The 22,457-nt window shown below is 38.1% G+C and overlaps 1 protein-coding gene across 1 annotated transcript in view; it reads left to right on the top strand.

Annotated features, from left to right (window-relative positions):
* The first annotated feature begins 1,592 nt into the window (after positions 1-1,592).
* LOC121376363 overlaps positions 1,593-22,457 on the top strand; it is a 52,729-nt gene continuing 31,864 nt past the window's right edge. Inside the window, exon 1 of the mRNA XM_041504210.1 lies at positions 1,593-2,507. Within this exon, the coding sequence (XP_041360144.1) occupies positions 2,277-2,507 (231 nt within the window). The 5' untranslated portion in view covers positions 1,593-2,276. The remainder of the gene's footprint in view (positions 2,508-22,457) is intronic.

The following is a 22,457-nucleotide window of genomic DNA, read 5'->3' as shown; positions in this document are numbered from 1 at the left end:
TTCTAACCTTCACAGCCGTAAGACAGTAACCAATTATTCTCCATTGTCTTCTTGATGACGTCACTGCAAAACGACCTTGCGCGTTTTGTAACCTGGTACTTCCTGAAATATGTGTTTAGCACTCGTTCATTATCTAACAATGTGTCAACGTGTTTAGAGCGGGCGATAAACCGATTAGAAGATCAATACGTCAACACGGAGACGAGAACCCGCCTGTTAACATTGAGAGGGCTCCGATAACAGGTAGATCGGGGTGCTGGTTTTGACACGTGCCACGCGACTTCAGTCACGATAACGATAAAACTGGACCGGACAGTGAATCGCCAAAAGTTAATTTCAATGAGAAAAACCTGATCCAGTTTTATATAGTTATAACCATAAAGAACTTATCTTCGAGATAAAGCTATGGAGAGAGAGAGAGAGAGAGAGAGAGAGAGAGAGAGAGAGAGAGAGAGAGAGAGAGAGAGAGAGAGAGAGAGAGAGAGAGAGAGAGAGAGAGAATCTGTGCATATTTTCCTTGTTAGTAACTAGTTTATTCAAAGAGATAATAGTAAGAAATATTATTAAAGCAAACTTTTATAGTTTATTTGTTATGCTAATATATGTATATGTAAAAAAAAAAAAACCTATATATTGTATTAATATTAATGTGATTCTTGTGATGTAGGGGCGGGGCGTAGCCGGTCGTAAAGCGCTCGCTTGATGCGCGGTCTGTTTGGGTTCGATCTGCATCAGTGGGCCGTAGTATGTGCTATCCTGTCTGTGGGATGGGGTATATAAAAAAAACCTTGCTACTAATGGGAAACCTGTCCTGGACGGAGGAGACGGCGAAGGCCGGCACCTGCGCCCACGACAGGCGTGCACTACAACAGCTGGCTCTGAATGTGCACATAACACCCTATGATCTGACCTGACCTAATGGAAAAATGTAGCGGGTTTTCTCTAAGCAGTGGCGTAGGCAGGATTTTGCATTGTGTGTGTGTCGGGGAAGGGGGGGGGGGGGGCACCTGGCATCCAAGCAAACTGATATCGAGTAGTGGGATATGACACAGGAACCTTTGTAATGCTATTAATAAGAGAAAAGGTACAATGTTATCCAAACAATAAACAAATCTGATTTAAAGTCCTACTTACAAATGTCCCCCTAATTCCCCTGCCCCCCCCCCCCCCCCCCGGCTACGCCACTGTCTCTAAGACTGTCAAAATTACCATATGTTTGACACCCAATAGCCTATAATTAATAAACAATGTGATCTAGTGGTGTCGTTAAACAAAGCAAACTTTTCTTGTGGTGTTGACATTACAGAACATAAATGTGTGTCGGCGGTTTGTTCCAGTCGACCGTGTAGTTAATTAACTGTTAATGACCTGTAATCAGTTAACGTCATCAATTTAAGTTTCACTCCAAATTACCAGACTCGGGTGTCAGCATACTTCGATCACACTGACTGACAGACAGACACGTCGTAACACTGTCCACGCTACTGCAAGTGTAATTTCCTAAACAGTCAAAAAACTAAACATCGGTCAAAATACTCTCGTTGGGGTTACGTGTTCTCGCGAAGATCGAAGAACGCAAACACGAGTTCGAGAAGAAATCTTTCTCCTCCTTTGTTGTGAATCAACGAGCGGTAACCCCTCCTCCAATCAGAGTCAAACGGAGTCCGCGGCGTCGACCAATCACGGGGCAGCTGGCTCTTTGAGCCGTCTGCTGGTTTACTATTCACTGTGTGTTTTGTGTAGACGTCCAGCTGATAGCCCGCACTACGACCGCAGCTCTGTTATTGTCTAACTCGGCGGACAGAAGTTAGAACTCGAGAACTCTCGTGGATTACGGCCGCACCAGGGTGTACACGTGCATGCTGGGAACTCAGTGGTGGTCGCTCTGCCTCAGTTTGTTCATAATACACACTTAAAAGCACTTGTTCGTTCTGTTGCAAAGTTTTAAAAGGATAATCTACAAGGTTTTCAAGAAAATACAGTTTTACATACTTATAAGCATTGCTGAGTGGAGGTTTTCTGAGTCAAAGTCAGCAATCCAAGGTTTTCGAGAAATTACAGTTTTTAAATACTTACAAGCATCGCTGGGTGCAGGTTTTCCAAGGGAAAGTTAATAATCAACAATCTAAACGTTTTCAAGAAGTTGGTTTTTACATGCTTTAGTGCAGATTTTTACGATTTGAAAGTCATATGCATGGTGTTGACTGACGTCCTATAAATTCATACACGTGTAGGCCTATATATGTGGTGTGTTTGACCGTCTACAAAGTGTTGACATGGATACAAAGACATTTCTACAAGTTCCAGGCAAAGACGATGCCGACAAATACACGGCTTCCATTGAACTCTCGAACGCATGCCGCAAATTCTACAAATCACGCATGGAAACGGCCGAGGCCATGAAACAGAAGTGGGAGAAGACCCCGGTGTCTGCGACTGATGCCAACGGGAACGGAAAACAGAAGAACTCCATAGACCTGGCCATGGAACGCCTACGAGAGGAAATGGTGAGTTGTTTTTTACTATTGGTATTAATTATACCAGTGGTTAATACCAGGCACTTGTACAGGCGCTGTGAAATGCTGTCATCACATCCGCACTTAGCACGTGCTGTCGAGTAGGAGTGTCGAGTGTACGGTTGGTTATCATGTAGCAACTCTCAACATTATTTAACGTGATACTTGAGCCAGTTTAGGAATCAATGTACAAATATCTAACGTTACACTAGCGTGGACAAAAATATCGGCAGGCACAAATTTATATAGGCTGATTTTGTTTTTTAAACGAAGGAATTTAAACACTTTAAAGAGACTATCCAGAGTTTGTAGCCATTTTTCAAAAGGGTTTTTCGCAAATAAAAATCTGTTACTTTATTCAAATTATAATTTACTTACATTTTCTTGTTTAAATTATGAATATTAGTGCATTTCAGGACATCGTAATAGTTTGTTGTAGCTCTATATTGATTTGTGTCTACAATAATTTCGTACGTTTCTTCCAACAGCCAAACGAAATTTGAAAATATTTCGCCAAAGGTCATTCCAAAATTGAAATGTATGTATCCGTATGTTAAGTAGTGCGATACATCTGAGTTTTCTATATTTGTGTGTGTGTGTGTGAGAGAGAGAGAGAGAGAGAGAGAGAGAGAGAGAGAGAGAGAGAGAGAGAGAGAGAGAGAGAGAGAGAGAGAGAGAGAGAGAGAGAGAGATAATGGCAGGGTGGCGAGTGAATTTATATGAGCGTGATTCTGATCACGCTCATATAAATAACTTTTTTCATGTAATTCTCTCACCATGCGTTTATTCCCATGCCACTGTATATATTACCTATTATGTATTTTGTATCAAGTACTATGTATTATCCATTAATCATTGTGCATTGCCTTTTATGTATTATGTATGTATGATAATCTGTACTGTTCGAACTCTCTACAAGAGGAATAAAGAATATATATAGTGTTTTTAAAACTGGAAAAGTATGTTTATTTTGTTGGAGGGAACAAATGGAAGTCTTGATAGTGCTGAAAACTCGGGATAGACCTTTTAAATATATGTACTAGTACTAGTAGTTATTGGCATGTGGGACATATAAAAAAAAAAACAGACTTTATTTTATTGGTATCAAAGTTACTGTTTTATTATGCCAAAGATTTAGAAAACCAATCACACATGTGTTATCTCACAATCATTCCGATAATATGTTAGTTGAGCTGGGTGGTATTGACATTTCAGGTTCGGTATTGGTATTTTGGGGGTTATTTACCTCAGTGTCGGTACAGTTTTTGGGTGTGCCTGGCTCTAAATGCAAACCTGCATAATGTTCATATTATCCCGTCATCCAATATCACCATGTTCATGCAAACATTTGACATTCTGGATTTTCTGTGTTAAATTTCCTCCAGCTTTTGTTTGGAATATGATGCCCACACGCTCTTCTTGTCGGCCAGTTTGAGTTGAGAATAATGTCGTCGGGTATATTTTTATAGTGTTTTACTTAATGGCAAGTATATTTTTCAATGTCGAAATTTCGATATTTTAAAATTTGCTCGGTACGGTTAATCGGTATTGACACGATACCGATACATCGATACATAACGGTAGGTAACGGTATATTGCCCAGCTCAAGTTAGTAATTCGTGATCTGAGTCTATGAAAATTCAGTAAGCCACATATTTGTCGCAGTTTGAAAGTGAACTTTGTGTTATCACACCAGAACTTAAATATAGAACAGAATATGTTTAGCTTAAAAATAATTTAAAATAACAAGTTTCTTGTCGGGAGTCATTCAGGAGGCGAATTCAGATACAGGCTGTCATAGTTACCTTAGGTTAATCCTAGTTTGGGAAGAGTACTTTGGACCAACACGTATTCGAATACCAGGTCAGTCGATATTTGTATTTTAGGTGAGAACTTCAACATCAAAGTTTTCTTTAGTCTAATATATCTTCCCTCACATATAAAATCAAAGTTTGAGGTAAGACATATGAATTATGTTTTTGTCATGTAATAGAAAACACCCTGGGACGAATTTACGAAGCCTGATTTTGTTTAAGCATTGTAAATGTATGTAGTTGCACACGTGTAAGACATAAACAGGCTTTGTAAATTCGGTCTCCTGTTTTTAACACGACACAATAAAACAAATTTCCAGATGTGCATTTCCATATCTCGTGAAATATCATATACTACACTGGACACTGTAATTGCCCCGTGCTGCGTTTCAGACATCTTCTACTAATTCTGTCATATTTAATAACGCGACACCAGCCGCTGTGGACCAGTCTAGTGCTTGACACATCCGCAGTGAATGAACTCTACACGCTGTCCTCAAGCTGCCGTGTTTCCTCGTTATGACGTCAACGGCACGCGTAATTAGATTTTCTGGAAATGGAACCACTGCTATTATTACGCATTGTCTTCCGGCTGTTTACTAATTTAATTGGCTCTGTGACATTTATGTTAATAGTTAACTCAGTCGTAGCCAGCTTTGGAATGGTATAGGTTTATGACTCAACACAAAACTTTCTTCTCTCATTTCCATGGCCATGTGTCGCATTTATTTCATGTTTGAGTATTCAGTGACTAGCAATGTGCTTCTAACAAAGAGGGATGGTGTTCGTTAGTTTACAGTCATATAACTCATTGTTAATTCTTGAGATTATAATCACATAGGGCATAAAACTTACAAATGAGCTAATACTCGTTTTGCTGCTAATGCCAGTGTACCACCAGACGAAAATAAACCTCCAGAGACTTTTGTTTACATGACATACATAATGTTTAAGATATCAGGGCCACAATTTGGAACATGCATTTAAACATTAAACATGTGCTTGCGTATGATGTATATTCTGCTATATGGATGAACCATATCAAACCTATACAAGTATAACGATTATGTAAACATAGTGCCAACTCTTGTTTTATTTTGTTCATGTTCCAAGCTGTAATTTCTGGCGACAAACTTTGAAGTATATATATACTCTTTTTCAACGAACGAGACATCATATTTATCGTTATGTAAAGAAACGGACATATAAACCGACAAATAAAACAGATGGATGTACATGTATACAGTAAAAAATATATCACTCGGACATTCGAGGTTTTAAAAGTGTATATGTAAGTTAAATTTTAGAAGATGATTCATCAGAGTTGTAAGACTAAAAGACTCATAAAAAGATAGCACAACTTTATTAAAACGTGTCATGAGATGACACATCGCTGAGTTATGCCGCGTCATGTTTTAACCTGCCACAGACTTATATTTAACAGTCAATCCGTCAAACCAGTCACTTAGTCGAATTACTAAAAGGCATTTGCAATAATCACGAATACCAACTGAACAATGCAGTCTGTGTTATGGAACGAAGACTCAATGTAGAATCGGGCCACAGTATTTCACGCGTAGCCCAGTGGTAAAGCGGAAGCCTAGTGGTAAAGCGGTCGCTCGATGAGCGGTCGGTCTAGGATCGATCCCCGTCGGTGGGCCCATTCGGCTATTTCTCGTTCCAGCCAGTGCACCACGACTGACATATCAAAGGCTGTGGTATGTACTACCCTGTCTGGGATGGTGCATATAAAAGATCCCTTGCTGCTAATCGAAAAAGAGTAGCCCATGAAGTGGCGACAGCGTGTTTCCTCTCTCAATATCTGTGTGGTTCTTCTTGTTTAGAATATCAGTGTCTGTATATTCAATGTGTTTCTGGTCGTCTTAATATTTGTAAGAAGCTCAAACTGGATTTTGTCTTCAAATAATTTCGTACAAAATGAAATTTAATACAAATATTAGAAAAAAGTCACAAGAATAAAGAATCTTGGTCACTGTACCATTTGACAATCAAATTGGATTTTTAGTTGAATTTGCTCGTCACATATATTACCTCTTCCGAAACAAAAAAGAAAGAAATGTTTTATTTAACGACGCACTCAACACATTTTGTTTACGGTTATTCTTCCGAAACACGTTAACTTACAACATGTTAAATCATGAGACATAGAAGAACAATGAAAACCATACTTAAAACATGTTGTGTGTTACCGTTAATTTTCACTAAACCTCCGTAAAAAAGACTGTTATTTCTTTTTTTTATTATGTTTTGTTTTTAACCACTTGCTTCTTTATAGAATAAAGTTGAGCTTAGTGGATATAAGTTCAGCAAATGTCACTGTAATTGAAATGTAGCTTTGTTTAGCGACAGAAACAAAAACACATTTCAAATAATTTGACAATGACCCCTGTACATGTCTGGCACATACTGCGTGTTTATGCCAATTATTTGCGCTTCAAGTTCGCCGTATTGTCCAGAATGTCTGGCGTTACAGCGACAAAGACGGCGGTGACGTTTGTTACATGGTTTCATTCTGCAACGTGACTGTTAGCAGCATTGTTCACCCACACTTTGCGATGAGGATAAACATCCCCGGAGAATGGCGCACGTCTGACGTATTTCAGAGTGGAGTTGCAGACGTCGCCATGACACATGCAGTGAGAGAAAAAACACAAATATACTGTCGTCGTCCTTGTAGGGTGAACGCGCCGCTGATGATAACATATTTTCGTGGTAGTCATATTTTTGTGCTTATATCAAACTGTTGGTCTACCACACGGTCCTTGGCTGTCAACTCGGCTGCCCGGACTAACGGTCTACTCTAAAAACGGAAACTGACTGTTGCCACCTAGGCTTTAGTGAGATGTAGCTCAGAGGTAGATCGCTCGTTCGAGGTGGGGTGGGTCATAGAATCGATCGTCTTCAGTGGAGACACAAGTTTTTCTCTCGTGCCAACCAGTACTCGACGACTAGAAGCTGTGGGATCTCATCTCTTTAGCAGATCCTGTTTCTACACTCTGTAGTTAAAAAACGTTTGTTTTGTTTAACGACACCACTGGAACAAATTGATCTATTAATCAGCGGTTATTGGCTATTAAACATTTAGTTATTCTGGCATATAGTCTTTGTGAAGAAGCCCGCTACATGTTTCGATTAGTAATAAGGGATCCCACAGACAGGATAGCACATACCACTGGCTGGAACGATAAATAGTCCAATGGGTGCACAAAAACGGATCGATCCTAAACCGATCGCGCTTTAACACTGAGCTACGTTCCGCACCTACTCTTCGGAAATGCTGCCTTAATAAAATAATACCAGAGTAATTCTCTTTGAGTGGAAACTAATATATCAAAGAGCTTACATATATACTATTTCTGCCTATGGGAAAGGGCAACGATTCCTTTGTGCTTCTTGGTAGGCAATTTTGTAATAACGTGATGCCGTCTCTTTATCACAACAAAAATAGCATTGTGTTAGATGTATTTTAAATTGTACTAAGCTTTTGTCAAATACATATTATGTTTCTTTCCTAGCATTATCAGCAAGGGGTATTTTGTATGGCAGGATAGCGCATACTATATCATGTGATATACCAGTTGTGGAGCACTTGTAACGTGTATATAACACTTGATGTTAGTAATAACCAAAACCGACGTTGTTTAACTTCTCTATGAATGAGAACCAGCGTGTCACCGCGGGATGACCGTAACGGTGGTGCTGGGACCGACAACGGCGTCATCTACGGCGGCGACCGACGTGAGCTCGTCAACATTACACTTCCTCGCCATATGGACGTACCATTTTACCTGGTGACCGGTCCGCGCGATCTATATACGATCAAGTTAGCATGTAGGACTCTCATAATGACACCAGCGTGTTAACCTGCAGTAATGGGCAGCTACAGAAGCTGGTACGGCTTGGCGGAATATAGTAGACACGTAGACACTGAATATTACAGAAATCAGGTTTTATGCCATCTATTCTGAATGTATTCAGAAAAGGGGTCGGGACGTAGCCCAGAAGTAATGCTCTCGCCTGACGTGCGGTCGATCCCCTTGTCGGTGGTCCATTGGGCTATTCCTCGTTACAACCAGTGCATCGCGGTTGGTAAATCAAAGGTGTGTGCTATCCTGTCTGTGAAATGGTGCATATAAAAGATCCCTTGCTACTAATAGAAAAATGTTTCGGGTTTCTCTCTAAGACTAAGACTTACCAAATGTTTGACATTCAATAGCCGATGATTAATAAATCAATGTGTTCTAGTGCTGTCGTTAAGCAAAGCAAACTTTTAATTTTATGTATGCAGAAAAGGTATTAAGTTGGTGAATTTTTTTTATGACTAGTCTTAACACTACTGACACTAGTTCTAGATGTACATAATATATTTTGTATTTCGTTTAAAGCTGTTAAGAGTACCGGGGCAATCATTAGCCTATTTATGGGAGATACGTATGAGAGATACGATCTATGTGGTAAATGTGTGATATTAAAACGCAAATCAATCTGAGAGATCTACTACAAATATCAGCATGACGGAAAATAGATTTGATTAACCTATCGAAGACCGATACATAGATCTGTCATCAAACTGACATCAGATGTATCGGACTTATGATTTATAGAAATTTTAAATGTGTAAGTAATGTGTAATTCAAGGGTACAAAATCTGTAATAGCTGAGAATATTAGGATCAGTGTCTTTAAATTTTAATAGTATTGTGGTATTGTTTTAATCTAGCTGCGGATTTTACCATCTGTAGGTCAGTAATATCAGTAATCTGTATGACACCAAAGAGTACGATTTGGAAACACCATGACAACATTGTTCCCATGCAGATTAGTGTCTGTGTTGATCCCTCCGTGACCATGGTAACCCCTCGGAGGAGAGACAAGATAACAACAAACACGGAAGAAGCGGCCAGGACACGTCTGGGCTGCCACTGCGGATTGTCACAGGGCCGCCATATTTGATTAGCTCGGCTTTCGGGAAGTTACATTTAATTAAGACGAGTTCCTCCGACACTAAAGTAATAGAAGTTTTATGTGCTAAAAATGACGTGTTACAAAGAACACGATGGTGGAAAGGTTAAAAACGAATAGTTAAATAAGATGGCATTTAGGATTCGAGATTCAAATTAAGATGGACGTAAACTAAGTAGGACTATATAGACTAAACTAATACTTAAAATTGCATTATGGTAAAAGGAAAGTCATTCTATGTAAAACACTGACACACTCACAAGGGTTCTAAACGTTTCACGGTTGCATTATCGTAAAAGGAAAGTCGTTATCTGTAAAAAAAAAAACCCAAAAAACCCCGCACGCACACACACAATTGTAACTACGGGTGATTGTAGAACCAGACCTCGCCGGTTAAGGGGAGTCATCACTCTCGCTCCCCATCACTCCCCGGAGACTAGTTCAATGAGTAATTTTAAGCTACCCTTAGCATGTACATTTATATGATATCAGTATGGCAAATATCTTAAAAGGCTCAATACAAAGCAGTCGTACGGTAATCGTAAGCACCCATGTAACTATTAAAATCATGTGTGTGAAAATTTTAAATTGTGGTGTCAGATGTGTAGATCACCTTTACTGAAGTATTTCCCACCGTCCCATCCAGTGTCCCACGACAGGTTCATCAATGGTCGTATTATGTATTGTTTAGTCTAAGGGAAAATGCGTATGAAGGATCACTTGCTGCTTTACGATAGGAGTAGCATATGTGGTGACAGCGGGTTTCTCCTTTCCCTCTATTAACAGTCCATATAACCATGTTAGACACCAAATAGCCGTAATTTAACAGATAAGATAAGATAAAAATAAAAATGTATTGCATTTAAACATGATTTCACATGGGAACAGAGTGCACAAAATAACATCAAAAAGTTGCAATATCAAAAAACAATTAATGACTATAGTTTTATATACATATGCACATATACATGTATATCACTACTACAATCTATTCATTGTATGTAACGAGGTGTCATTGAACACAGTTTTTCTTTGCATTAGCCACAGACATTTCCGAACCATCTCGGATATATTCATTGATACCGAAAATCCATGTGCAAATTCATCAGTTGATTTCCGAAGCGATTATTGCTGAATGCTTAGCACGTCCAGGAGACACCACTCATAAGATATTTTAATAGTCGTAAATGCCTAAACAAGGCACAGTAGTTTTTCTTCGAAAGCCCAATCTCATAAAAGATACACTAGATTTGTTTTGATACACATACGTTTGTTTCGTTCTTGGGGGGAAAAAACCCAACATTATATCATTATTTATCTTCCAGTTACAGTTGCATCAATCTAATTAAAATTAGCTCCACTATTACATGTGGATCTAACAGTTGGAGCTCATGTCCACCAATCAAAACCTTACTTGCAGAATCCTGCCAGTGATTTAAAAATAATTTAAAAACATTCCGAATTATCCTGAGGGTATACGACATGTTTCGTGTGAATTACGAATGCCTTAAAACATGTTTTATTTTATAAAATAAATAATTTGTAATATAAAACTGAAGACTTGATTTAGTATTTTTTTTATTTTATTTTTTATAAATAAATAAATAATTTTTAATGTAAAATTGAAGACTGATAACCCACCCCGTACGTATTGGTATGGTTCGCTGTACTGCGGCCACTAAAATAGACTCCTCGATATTTTTAGAATTTGTATGCTCCCAAATAACGTTATAAAAGGCGAAGTGTGATTGGTCAATATTTAAATTATTATTTACAGACGAAATGTTACCTGGACATTGGGGACTACGCAGTGTTGTTAGTTTTAAATTACTGGCAGGATTCTGCAAGTACGGTTTTGATTGGTGGACATGAGCTCCAACTGGCTGGTGTTAGATCCACATGTAATAGTGGAGCTAATTTTAATTAGATTGCAGTTGCATCAGACCTATTCTAAATTTCCATCATAATTTAAGACACTTTGTCGCGCAGGTCGTGAGAAAGCGTCGCGATAGCAGGTATTTACGACACTAGTACTGCTAGTGTTAAGATCGATTCGTGGGATAGGGCAACTATCTGAAAATTATGTATGATAACAGATTCTGATGACAATTACTCTTCCTGGAAGTGCGGCGCCCTGCTCAATTTGTCAGGACAAAACAAGAATGTATTACACTCGAGCCGTTGTACAACGACATGGGAGGAATATACTTATACAATTTATAACATTCACGTGACAAGATGGTTGTTAATAAACATACAAAGACCAATAAATAAATTTCTGTAAGAACAATCTAGGTGAAACACAACACCAGACAGTAGACCACGTAGACTATCGCCACCTCGCGGTGTGAAATTCAGGCATCATGACCCTTCTCCCCGCCACTAACACAAGTATGCGTGGAACAGTACAAATATGCTGGGAATCTCACCACCATGCAGTTTGCGATCCTGGTTCAGGCAAGCGGTCTGAAATCCGACCACCAGGCAATTTAGGATCTCGCCACCATCCTGGCGATATGGAATGCCGGCACCTCCCACCCACCGGCGAACTGGCGTTCGTTCCACGGCGATAAGACGGACGGGCCAGGCGTCATGTTAATTAGTTCGAAAGGCACGTATGCCTTTGCATAACAGCACTTACCTGGCGGGCTGGGGGAAATATTAGACTGTTTGACCCATTCCAGCAAATTGATCGTGATAGAGGTCCGTGGAAGAATTTCATCATGCATGACAGGCTCTCCACGACGGCGTGTGCAGTTTACGTGTTTGGGGTTGGCTCGTCACAGTCCGTGACGTAAGGGTCCGGTGAAAAGCAAATGTTTCTTCATGGCCATTGAGCGGGTTATTTCAGAGTCCGCGTGTAAAACTGACAGGTTGGATCAACCAACGTGTATCCAATACAAGCTTGGGTGAGCTTTGTGGTCATACCTGACGGCTACCTACCAAGAACAAAGGCCGGGGTAATCCTCATTCAGTGAATGGAAAGGAATGTTTGTTTAATGACACCTCTGCACGTTTTAAATTACGGCTATTTGGTGTCGAACAGATGGTGGTGTTGACACTTGGGTGGGGGAAAAGAAGTCCCCTGTCGTCATATATGCGCTACTTCTACCTAAACAAAATAGCAAGAGACATTTTATACGCAATTTCCCCCATTAACAGAGCAGTAGGCCTACATAACACGGCAGTGACATGATAGGCAATCTTCCGTTCTATCGTAGTTCAGATTAGCTACATGCAACCTCACCATATGCAGTGAATCCAAAACGGTTGATTGATTGATTGATTGGTTTTGTTTATAAAAGATAAAACCCTACTTTTGATTAAAAATAAAATGTCTTACAACGTCAACAAAGAATAGTATTTATGAAAACAGACGTGGCTGTATAGTATAGATTAGAACGCACTAAGAAAGAAATATGTTTCTACATTTTATTATTGCAATGACTTATTCTTCAAGACGTAACATTAAGAAGGTTTAATAATTTTCTACTGCGTTTAATCGTATGACGTAAAATACCGCGTTTAATCATTTGACGTAAAATTAAGGTTTATTTGTTTTATACTGTAATACTTCTATACAGACGTAAAATTATGGTTTAATACTTTTATACTGCGCTTTATGCTGTTGTATTTTACTTTTAAAAAAAGCGGACTGAATTTTTGTATGCAATGTCGTAACATTGTAGGGTTTAAATTAAGTGAACTTGCTCTTGTGTTTGCAGAACAACATCGGCTGAAGAAAGCCTATAGTGTTAACATCAAACCGTTAGAAACCGTTATTTCTAAATTAAACTCAAACACTTGCCGCATTATGTTGTAAATCTAGGACCTGTTATTTCATCTCGGTACAGCATTTTTAACACATTGTGCTAGCGAGCTAATATTTGTTTACAACAGTGTCATATGACGCGGGTAAACACGCATTCACTGCTAGGTGGAAGGCACACATTAGACCAACCCCGCCAGGCACAAACATGCACATTTTGTAAATATGTAAAATTAGCCGACTAGTTTAATGCATTTTGAATTCTGCTAATATTGACGTGACCCTTGGCAAGTTTATGTCCCAAAAATGGGGCAGCATGACATAGAGGTCACACGTTCTAGGTCAGTTTTACACCGGGCAGCTGTACGCAGTTTACATATATTATTGTTATTAAAATGAAAAATCTCAGAGCGAACGTGCATATGCACATGCACATACGTATATACAGTTTACTAGTACATATATGCGCACACGTGGACACATACATTGAAACATACATTCATTTGAGTGGTTACGGTGGTGGTCTGGGAACTACGTGCGATTCAGGGTCGAATCCCAGCAACGAAATGAGATACAATTTGTAAGGAAAAAAGGGATTTTTATACCCCGTGTCCATGCGTTTATGTCTTTGTAAGTACTAGTCAAACCCGACATACATACAATATATTCATACATACATACATACATACATACATACATATACATTTTTAGTACTTTCATGTTAAAGGTTGAGATACACCGTCAATTATTTACAGTTAAAAGTAACTACGACTCTTGTTGGTATTAATGTGCATTGATTATTTATACAAATACAAGTACTATTATCTATTGCCAATAAACTACTATTCTTTTTTAGTGTGCAGTATACAGTAAAAATTGAAACCAGTATAGGGTACAGTTAAAATAAAAATTAAACTGCGACTTTGTACAAAACTGGGGGTCCTAATAAAACATTCTTTAAAAATCTTAAATGTTACATGACATTCCGTTCCCTTGCAGACATATTAATTGTAAGATTTCACACTGTTTTTTTGTATAGTGCTTGGGTGGTTTAATATACTATCAGTTGTATTGAAATGAGTTAACATTGTTGGTTATGGTGATTGGTTTGGTTCAGCGGAACCGACAGCGTTGGCGAGCGTATCCGGGATGTAGTTCGCTGTTTACGTTTCCGTGTAAGGTGGGCTACCTCTTGAGACTACTTATCGGAACAGATCGGTTTCCCCGCCCCCGTTCCAAGCCTAGTTCGCTCGTACTCTCCCTCGCCCCTGTCTGCCTGTCTTTGTCGTCCCGTCCCAACCACTGCTCTACAACTGGTATATCAAAGGTCGTGATGTGTACTATGCTATGGAGAAAGTACATGTAGAAGATTCATTGTTGCTAATGTGTTAGGATTAGCAAATGTTTAACATTCATCTACCAATATGTTCTAGTGTTGTTAAATAACCACAAGCACACTCTCTCTCTCTCTCTCTCTCTCTCTCTCTCTCTCTCTCTCTCTCTCTCTCTCTCTTCCTCCCCCTCTCTCCATCTCTTCCTCCCCTATCTCTCTCTCTTTCCCTCCCTCTCTCTTTCCCTGCCCCCCCCCCCACTCTCACACTCTCTCTCTCTCTCTCTCTCTCTCTCTCTCTCTCTCTCTCTTTTCTCTTCCTCCCCCTCTCTCCATCTCTTCCTCCCCATCTCTCTCTCTTTCCCTCCCTCTCTCTTTCCCTGCTCCCCCCACTCTCTCTCTCTCTCTCTCTCTCTCTCTCTCTCTCTCTCTCTCTCTCTCTCTCTCTCTCTCATATATTCAAAGTTATATTTTGTTTGGTCAGTCAAGGCTGGTGAGTTATTTAAGAGCAATAATGCTGTAGGCTCTTTAATGAAATATAATTACCTGTATGTAGTAGAGTGAGGTATATACATCAACGTCTAACCAAGCCAACTCAAACGAAACAGGTGCCATTGAAATCTCGGTAGAGCCAACTGATATCGATTTGTTTCATCTCAAAATTAATTACTTCGACTTTGATCTACCTAGTGATTGATACTGACTTGTTACCATTTAACAGTCTGCTGATAGCACAAGTGGAACATGTATATAATGACTTGAACTAATAGGACTGTAGACGCTCTGTTTTATTTATTTTCACACTTAGGCTAAGATTCAAACACGATGTAACACACACACACTCACACACACACACACGTTCTTCTCTATGTCACACACCCGCATCTCTCTCAAATACTCTCTCTCTCTCTCTCTCTCTCTCTCTCTCTCTCTCTCTCTCTCTCTCTCTCTCTCTCTCTCTCTTGATCACCATCAATGTAAAATTCTAAAATTACTAACTAAAATAGTGTAAACATCAATGAAACAATCACATTTGTGAATGACACAAAGAAGCATATTAACATTAAAGACCAAACAATAGAATCTTCAAAAAGACAAAAATAAACGCTATGGTCAGATCATGATAACAGTGTATGGAGCTGTGGTAAACAAACCAATATTGAACCGAATTATCAAGACAAAACAAAACAACAAAGTAAACAGCCCCGAACAATCAACAACATACCAAAAATAAAATCTTTAAAAGGACAAAAACAACGGCTGTAGTCAGACTATGAAAACAGTGTAAAAAGCCGTGGTAAACAAACCAATATTGCACAAAACGAAAAACATATTTGAAAATATTGTCACAGACGCTTATAGAACTTGTTTTAAAACATTTAAGAGATACCGAATATGCGCTATATTCGCCACTCTCGAAGACAACCCATGAGAATGCTGCTACTTGGAGGGGCGAGTCAGGCCAAGGTATCAGACTCTTCAGATCACTCAGGCTGGTACAACCGCTGTTGGGTCTTAATCTCAGTATATAATATTACACGAACATCAGAATTCGAAAGCAATGAATGAATGAATGAATGAATGTTTAACGACACCTCAACACGAAAACTACATCGGCTATTTTGTGTTAAACTATGGTAAATGTTAAATATTATGTAATTCGAAAGCATTGCCATTGTACATGATATACGTAATGTCCACAAAGATCAAATAATATTATATTATGAATTTATATCATACAACCAATTGAGGCCGAATTTACAGAGCCTGTTTTAGACTTAGACGCGTGTACCTACGTACATTTACAATGCTTAAACACCTGCGTTTGAAAAAAAAAACAAGCTTAGTAAATTTGGACCTTACATTTTAAGTAGAGGAAGGTTTCATGTTTTCAATATCAAACATGCGTATTGTATTTACAAGTGTTATACTTATGAACAATACGAAATAAAATATTTATATTGCATTTACCTTTCAAGCGGCAAAACGTTTATTGTATTCTATGTTTTTTCAAACAATGCATGAACCGTTTATTTTATGAATATATATATATTGATCTATATGAATGTATATGAATATATAAAATATATAAATATACATTTTGTGAAATATTTGTCAAGTAAAGATGATTAATACTAATTAGGTATAAGGCCCGGCGTCTGAAAATAGGCAACTTTTTTTCAAATATCTTTTAAGCACATATTTAAAAGACTTAATTATTAAAAATAACCACACACAAAATATTGCCATCTGCGATTAACTTAATATATGTTTATTAATGCCAAACCCTTTAAATATACACCATTGTATTAAGTTAAATAAGTTTATAATTAAGGCTCAAATAGTCAGACAAAATAGTATACGTACTTAATTTAACTTTGTTATTTTAATTTTGTATTCAATCTTAACATCAATGTTAATTAATTAGATGTGTATTATGTGTATGCATTGTAATGTATTTATGTGTTGAACACGCTGTGAAGTTATCGGCAATCCAAAAAAACAAATAACCCCACCAACATATTCATATAACAATACTATCCTATACATAACAATGTTAAAGTTTGTTTTGTTTAACGACACTACTAGAGCACATTGATTTATTAATCATCGGCTAATAGATGTCAAACATTTGGTAATATTGAAATATAGTCTTAGAGAGGAAACCCACTACAATGTTGTTTTCATTAGTAGCAAGGGATATTTTATATGTACCATCCCACAGACAGGATAGCACATACCACAGCCATCGATATACCAGTCGTGGTGCACAAGCTAGGATAAGAAATAGCCCAATGGGCCCAATGAATACATCCCAGACCGAGCGTGCATCAGGCGAACGCTTTACCACTGGCTACAGTCGTGGTGCACAAGCTAGGATAAGAAATAGCCCAATGGGCCCACCTACGGGGATCGATCCCAGACCGAACATGCAGCAGACTTGCACTTTACCACTGGCTATGTCCAGCCTTTATACAAGACAAAGTCCAATAGATAATTTTACAAATGTGTATCAACACGCACGTACGAATTAATTTCTAAAAAGCTGCAGCGGTACTAGTAACGGTCTGCTACAGGTGCACATGTTCTCACTTACCAATCATCATGAGTACAGTGTTGTACTGTCAGTCTCGTTCGCTTTACTTCACCGAGGTGTTGAAAACATTTCACAAAGCCATCAGTCACTAATGGTTCTGCCATAACAAAGTGTACTATTTATACATAACATTATTTTGAAAGCGTTCGTGAATTTGCATGTTATAACTATTAGGTCTAATCTAATCGAGGTCATGGCGTTGGTGATGATGGTTCAATGAAAATGATAACGGTGATGATTTAGCTGCTTCATTTCCCTGTTTATATCGGTATAAGGTTCAATGTCCTATTCTGGTTTCTAGATAGGAAAGGGAATTCATTTTAGTTAATGACACCTCAGCATATTTTAAACTAGTTACAGCTTGTGGGTGTCTTATATATACATCGTGATATACATCTTGACACTTGATCTACAGAATTGAAGAGGAAATGCATTACCGCCACACAGCCTACTCCTAGCGGAAATCAGCAGCGAATATTGTTTATGCACTGGCCTGTGAGGTTCCAGTTGCTGAAGCCTGAATGGGACGGGGGGGAGGGTGGGGGGGGGGGGGGAGCTTTCCAATTATGTATTATTAAATATGGCAATCTCTATGACAGAATGAGGATTCTTTATGTATCTCATAGGTTAAGACGAACACAACAAATGCCGGAGCAGGTGGAATACTGTTCAAAACATAAGAAAATTCTGCTGCTGTTGGAAAAGTAATGTCCCTTTTATTATACAGATTTGTTCAGTGGCTGTTGCTTTGAATATCTGTACAAAGATCAAAGTATGAAACTGGCGATGTTTCTTTTATTTGTATATATATATGTATTCAGTAGCAAGTTTTTCCTCTGGATTCCTAATTCACATTGCAAGTTTAATGTATGAACAACGCACAATTACCCATATATCCGTCTACAAGACAGTTATAACATATTGAGTTTAACACAAACAATTTAACTACTGAGTAATAAATAGTATTTTGACATGGATTTTATTCAGAAAGGCTATGTATGTTTAAATCATTCAGCACTTCATGTACTGCCAAAGATGTGAAGCAAGCGGCCACAAAATGACCGTCCATTTAGCGAGCGGTATGTAGCAGAGTTGTAGAGCGCTTGTCTGAGTTGTGATAATAGACCCAATAGATATTTTGCCAATGCCCCACGACTGGTATACCAAAGGCCGCGGTGTGTGTTTTCCTGTATACGAGGTAGAAGCCGGTGTCATGTCATGTACACAAACGGTGTGATGATAATCGTATGGTAGGCACCAAACAGTCGTAATTTCAGATGTGATGAGGTGTCGGTAAACATAATATATTCATGATCTAAATATTAAAAAACAAAACTTTTAAATTACTCTTACAACTTTATTCCATTTCACCATGCTCTGAGAGTTAGACTAGACCCCTACCCCTGTCTTCCGAAACATTCTTGTAACAATCTGTGCAGTCTCTGTATTTCCCTGCACCCATCTGGCACCATTGTTCCCTGACGAAAATAAAGCTGGTCTAGCCAACGGCACTAAATATTAATCGCCGGTAGCAAAGGAAAGGGGAAGCGGTTTGAATTTTTAAAAAATAATTTAGAACACAGAAGGAAGGAAGGAAAAATGAAATATTGTGAGCCAAAACAATGTGTAGCCCCGACAGAAAGGTTAATTGGTCTAACACGATAATTAAAATTGATTGACTAGATTACTATTTTATTTTAAGAAACATTCAATCAGTTGGTATGTGTTTTTTATTTGACAGTGTCAAATGGTCATCAGTGCGATTTATTTGAAAGTTCCAGGTGTCTTATGTTACGATATCCTCTTCCGGGTCTTAAAATAATAACATTTCTTCTTTTTGGTAAACAGAAGCTGACAGCGATTGCATTTCAGTAATTAAAGCTATTATATATATTTTTTCATATGCGTGTATAAGAATGTTTAATATGTGAAAGGAAAAGATATGAATATTTGTATAATGACAACTTAGCAGAAAACCGTTTTGATGGGTGTGTCTGTTTTAGCATTAGTAAAAATAAGTTTAAAAAACAAACAAATATGTTATACCTCAATGGTTAAAATTAAAATATGTCTTTTTAAGTTTCCATATACATGTATATACACTTGTGTATTTGAATGTTTGGTACATTGGAATCAGTGGGTTTTGATCAGCCTTTGTACACGATGCTCAGCTGGGTGTGATTTAGCCGTTTTGATCGACTCTGTTTTAGAATGATATTGTGTTATAGCCATAGATTATTACAATACCTCAATAGTTAGTACTAAAATATGCTTTTGCATATGCATGTACAAGCATTTGAACGTTTGATATATGGAAATCGCTTTTAGGAATTTTATTTATTAAATGTTAATTATGAAATATCACAAGCGAAAACCAAAATATGCTATACCATATTCATGCGCATGTATTTGAACGTTGGGTACACTGAATTCTGTGGATCATGAAAACCATCTGTACGCCATTCTCAGATGGTTGTAATTTGGCCGCTTTGATGGATGTGTCGTTTTAGGAATTGTTTGTATCTATTAAAATAATGTTAATTATGAAATATGAGTAGTTAAATTTAAAATATGCCTTTCCGTGTCACTTTGTGCATATGTTTGAACGTTTGATACACAAAATTCAAAGATCTTGATAATGCTGTGTACACCATTCTCAGATAGTTGTGATTTAGTGGTTTTGGGCGTGCCTCTTTTATCTAGTTAATGTCAATTATATTACCTCAATAATTGAAACTATAATATTCTCGAAATGTTTGATACGGAAATCAGTGAATCTCGATAAGATTCTGTACCCCATTCACAGATGGTTGTAATTTAGTGGTTTTGACGGACGGGCCTGTGTGTGAGATAATTACAGACAGATGCATCTATTGGCATTTGCTGTTTCTCTAGTAGCTGAGTGCGACAGGTGTGACTTCCTAGTCTCTTTCACACCTTCTAATCCCTTGAGAGTGAGAGGCCGACAAGGGGAGATTACTGCCTTCGTGCACAGCTGGTCTGATTAAATATTACTAGTACTTCTATTATCAGTATGTACCGACTATATGGAATGATAAGGGGATGGATATTCTATACCACTATCCCGTGCAATATCAGAAGAAAATAACATGCGCATCCCATTTGACGATAGCAGGTTTCCTCTCTCATTCTAATACATTAATCTAGATTGTGGCAAACAGCTGATGTAGTTGAGTAACGTTCCTAGAGAGCGTGCTAAGACTTAATTGGTTTTATTTGCGATGTAAGTTAATATCGTTGATAAAGTTGCAATGTAAAACTGCACCAATGAGACATAATTGAAACAAATCCGTAGGGTGTGGATGTGATGTCTTGGTTGATCCGGTGTGGCTTCTCTTGCTTTTGTCTATCAGTGTATTGCACGCACTAATTCTTTGGTTAGTACTAGTATCTAGAACGCCACACCAACTCACAAAATTATTTGCTGAGATTACGTATGGGATCGATACATTTGTAGTTACAAACAAACTTGCTCAGACAGCCACCTGTCTAAAAGGGCTGACTTTGAATTGCCCTTTGGTGGCTTTTTAACACAGGTATGAATGTATTTATTACAGATAAATTTAATGTAAAAACACAACACAGCAAAATTTAGCAATTAGAAATGTGATAATGGACCTTTACAATAAGAATGAATAGTAGTCGTTGGCATTTCTGATACCTTATACTAAAATAATAATCTGAAATACAAAATCGTCGTTGCTTTCCAAATCATATGGCTGCACAATGCAGAGTCGAGGGGATGTTTTGACAATGCATTCGCGGCTCCCACGAATCTGTTATACTCTGTAGGTAAAATATTAATAAACAGTTCCTTCCGGCGTGCAGCATATTGACTGTGATGTTTGTATGCCTTTATAACTCAAATATTAATAAACATTATCATTTCCGGCGTATCGAATCTGAAGCCAATATTTCTGTGTTATACAAGAAGTTGTACTAAAGACCTTTCATTACCGGGTTTGTTCTCTCGAACAGAGAGGCAATTAACACACAAACCGTGAGTGATATAAACTGATCAAGCAACCCGCCATTAGACTGGCTAAGTGTTCGGTGTGGAAGTGTGCTCCACTGACCCTGCTGGCGTAACAAGTAGAATTCATTAATATTATCTAAGAGTTCTTTCACGGTTACCGCACATCGGTGAACACCCATTAGGACATGCTGGGCTAAATGTGTTACGAACATGTGTTTAGCGTTTACTCTCAAAGCGTGAACACCCAGTTTAACATGCCCCAAGATGATAACAATGTAACCAGCACCTTTGTGTGGAGGTACTGCACAATTGGTTTCTAGTAACGTGTCTCTGCCCATCAAATTTAAGGCATTTCCCTTGCGTGTATAACTTTTCGCATTTATATTCCATGGGTATTCAAGCACGCTATTCCGGGCACGTTGTTCACTTGTCTGGGCTATACCGTTTCCCCAAAGCAGAGGCTACTGGAATAATATACCAAAGGAAACGTACTGCCACCTCTACTTCTCACGATTAATACAAATAGTTATTTTAAATGCATTTCCTGCAAACAGGAGAGCACATACCTTTTTTTGGTGCTTTAAGATAGCTACCCTAAGTAAAGACATTTTGTTCTTCTGCAGCCATAATAAGATTTATTGCACTAAAAATACTGAACATTGTAAATTTTTATAGATATTCTGAAGCTATTTCATACGATCTTCTGTTAATCCAACACAGGTTTAAGTTCGTTGTGCATGGACACATAATTCATCTGTCTGAACAAAAAAACCCATGTTTCTGCAACATAAGCTAATTTTATTGGCAACTGGTAGCAACTAGCAAGATATATTTTATTTGAAAATTTAGGATAGTAGTTGGTAAATATATATAACTACATGCCAGTTGTTTCCCATGTTGTTTATTGCACGAGTTTATTGTACTATGAACGAGTGTTATAAATAACATGGGA

The sequence above is a fragment of the Gigantopelta aegis genome, chromosome 6 (assembly GCF_016097555.1).
Source record: "Gigantopelta aegis isolate Gae_Host chromosome 6, Gae_host_genome, whole genome shotgun sequence".
NCBI classification, from domain to species: Eukaryota; Metazoa; Mollusca; class Gastropoda; order Neomphalida; family Peltospiridae; genus Gigantopelta; species Gigantopelta aegis.
Note: the sequence above shows the minus strand (reverse complement) of the source record. Positions and strands in the feature narration are given on the sequence as shown.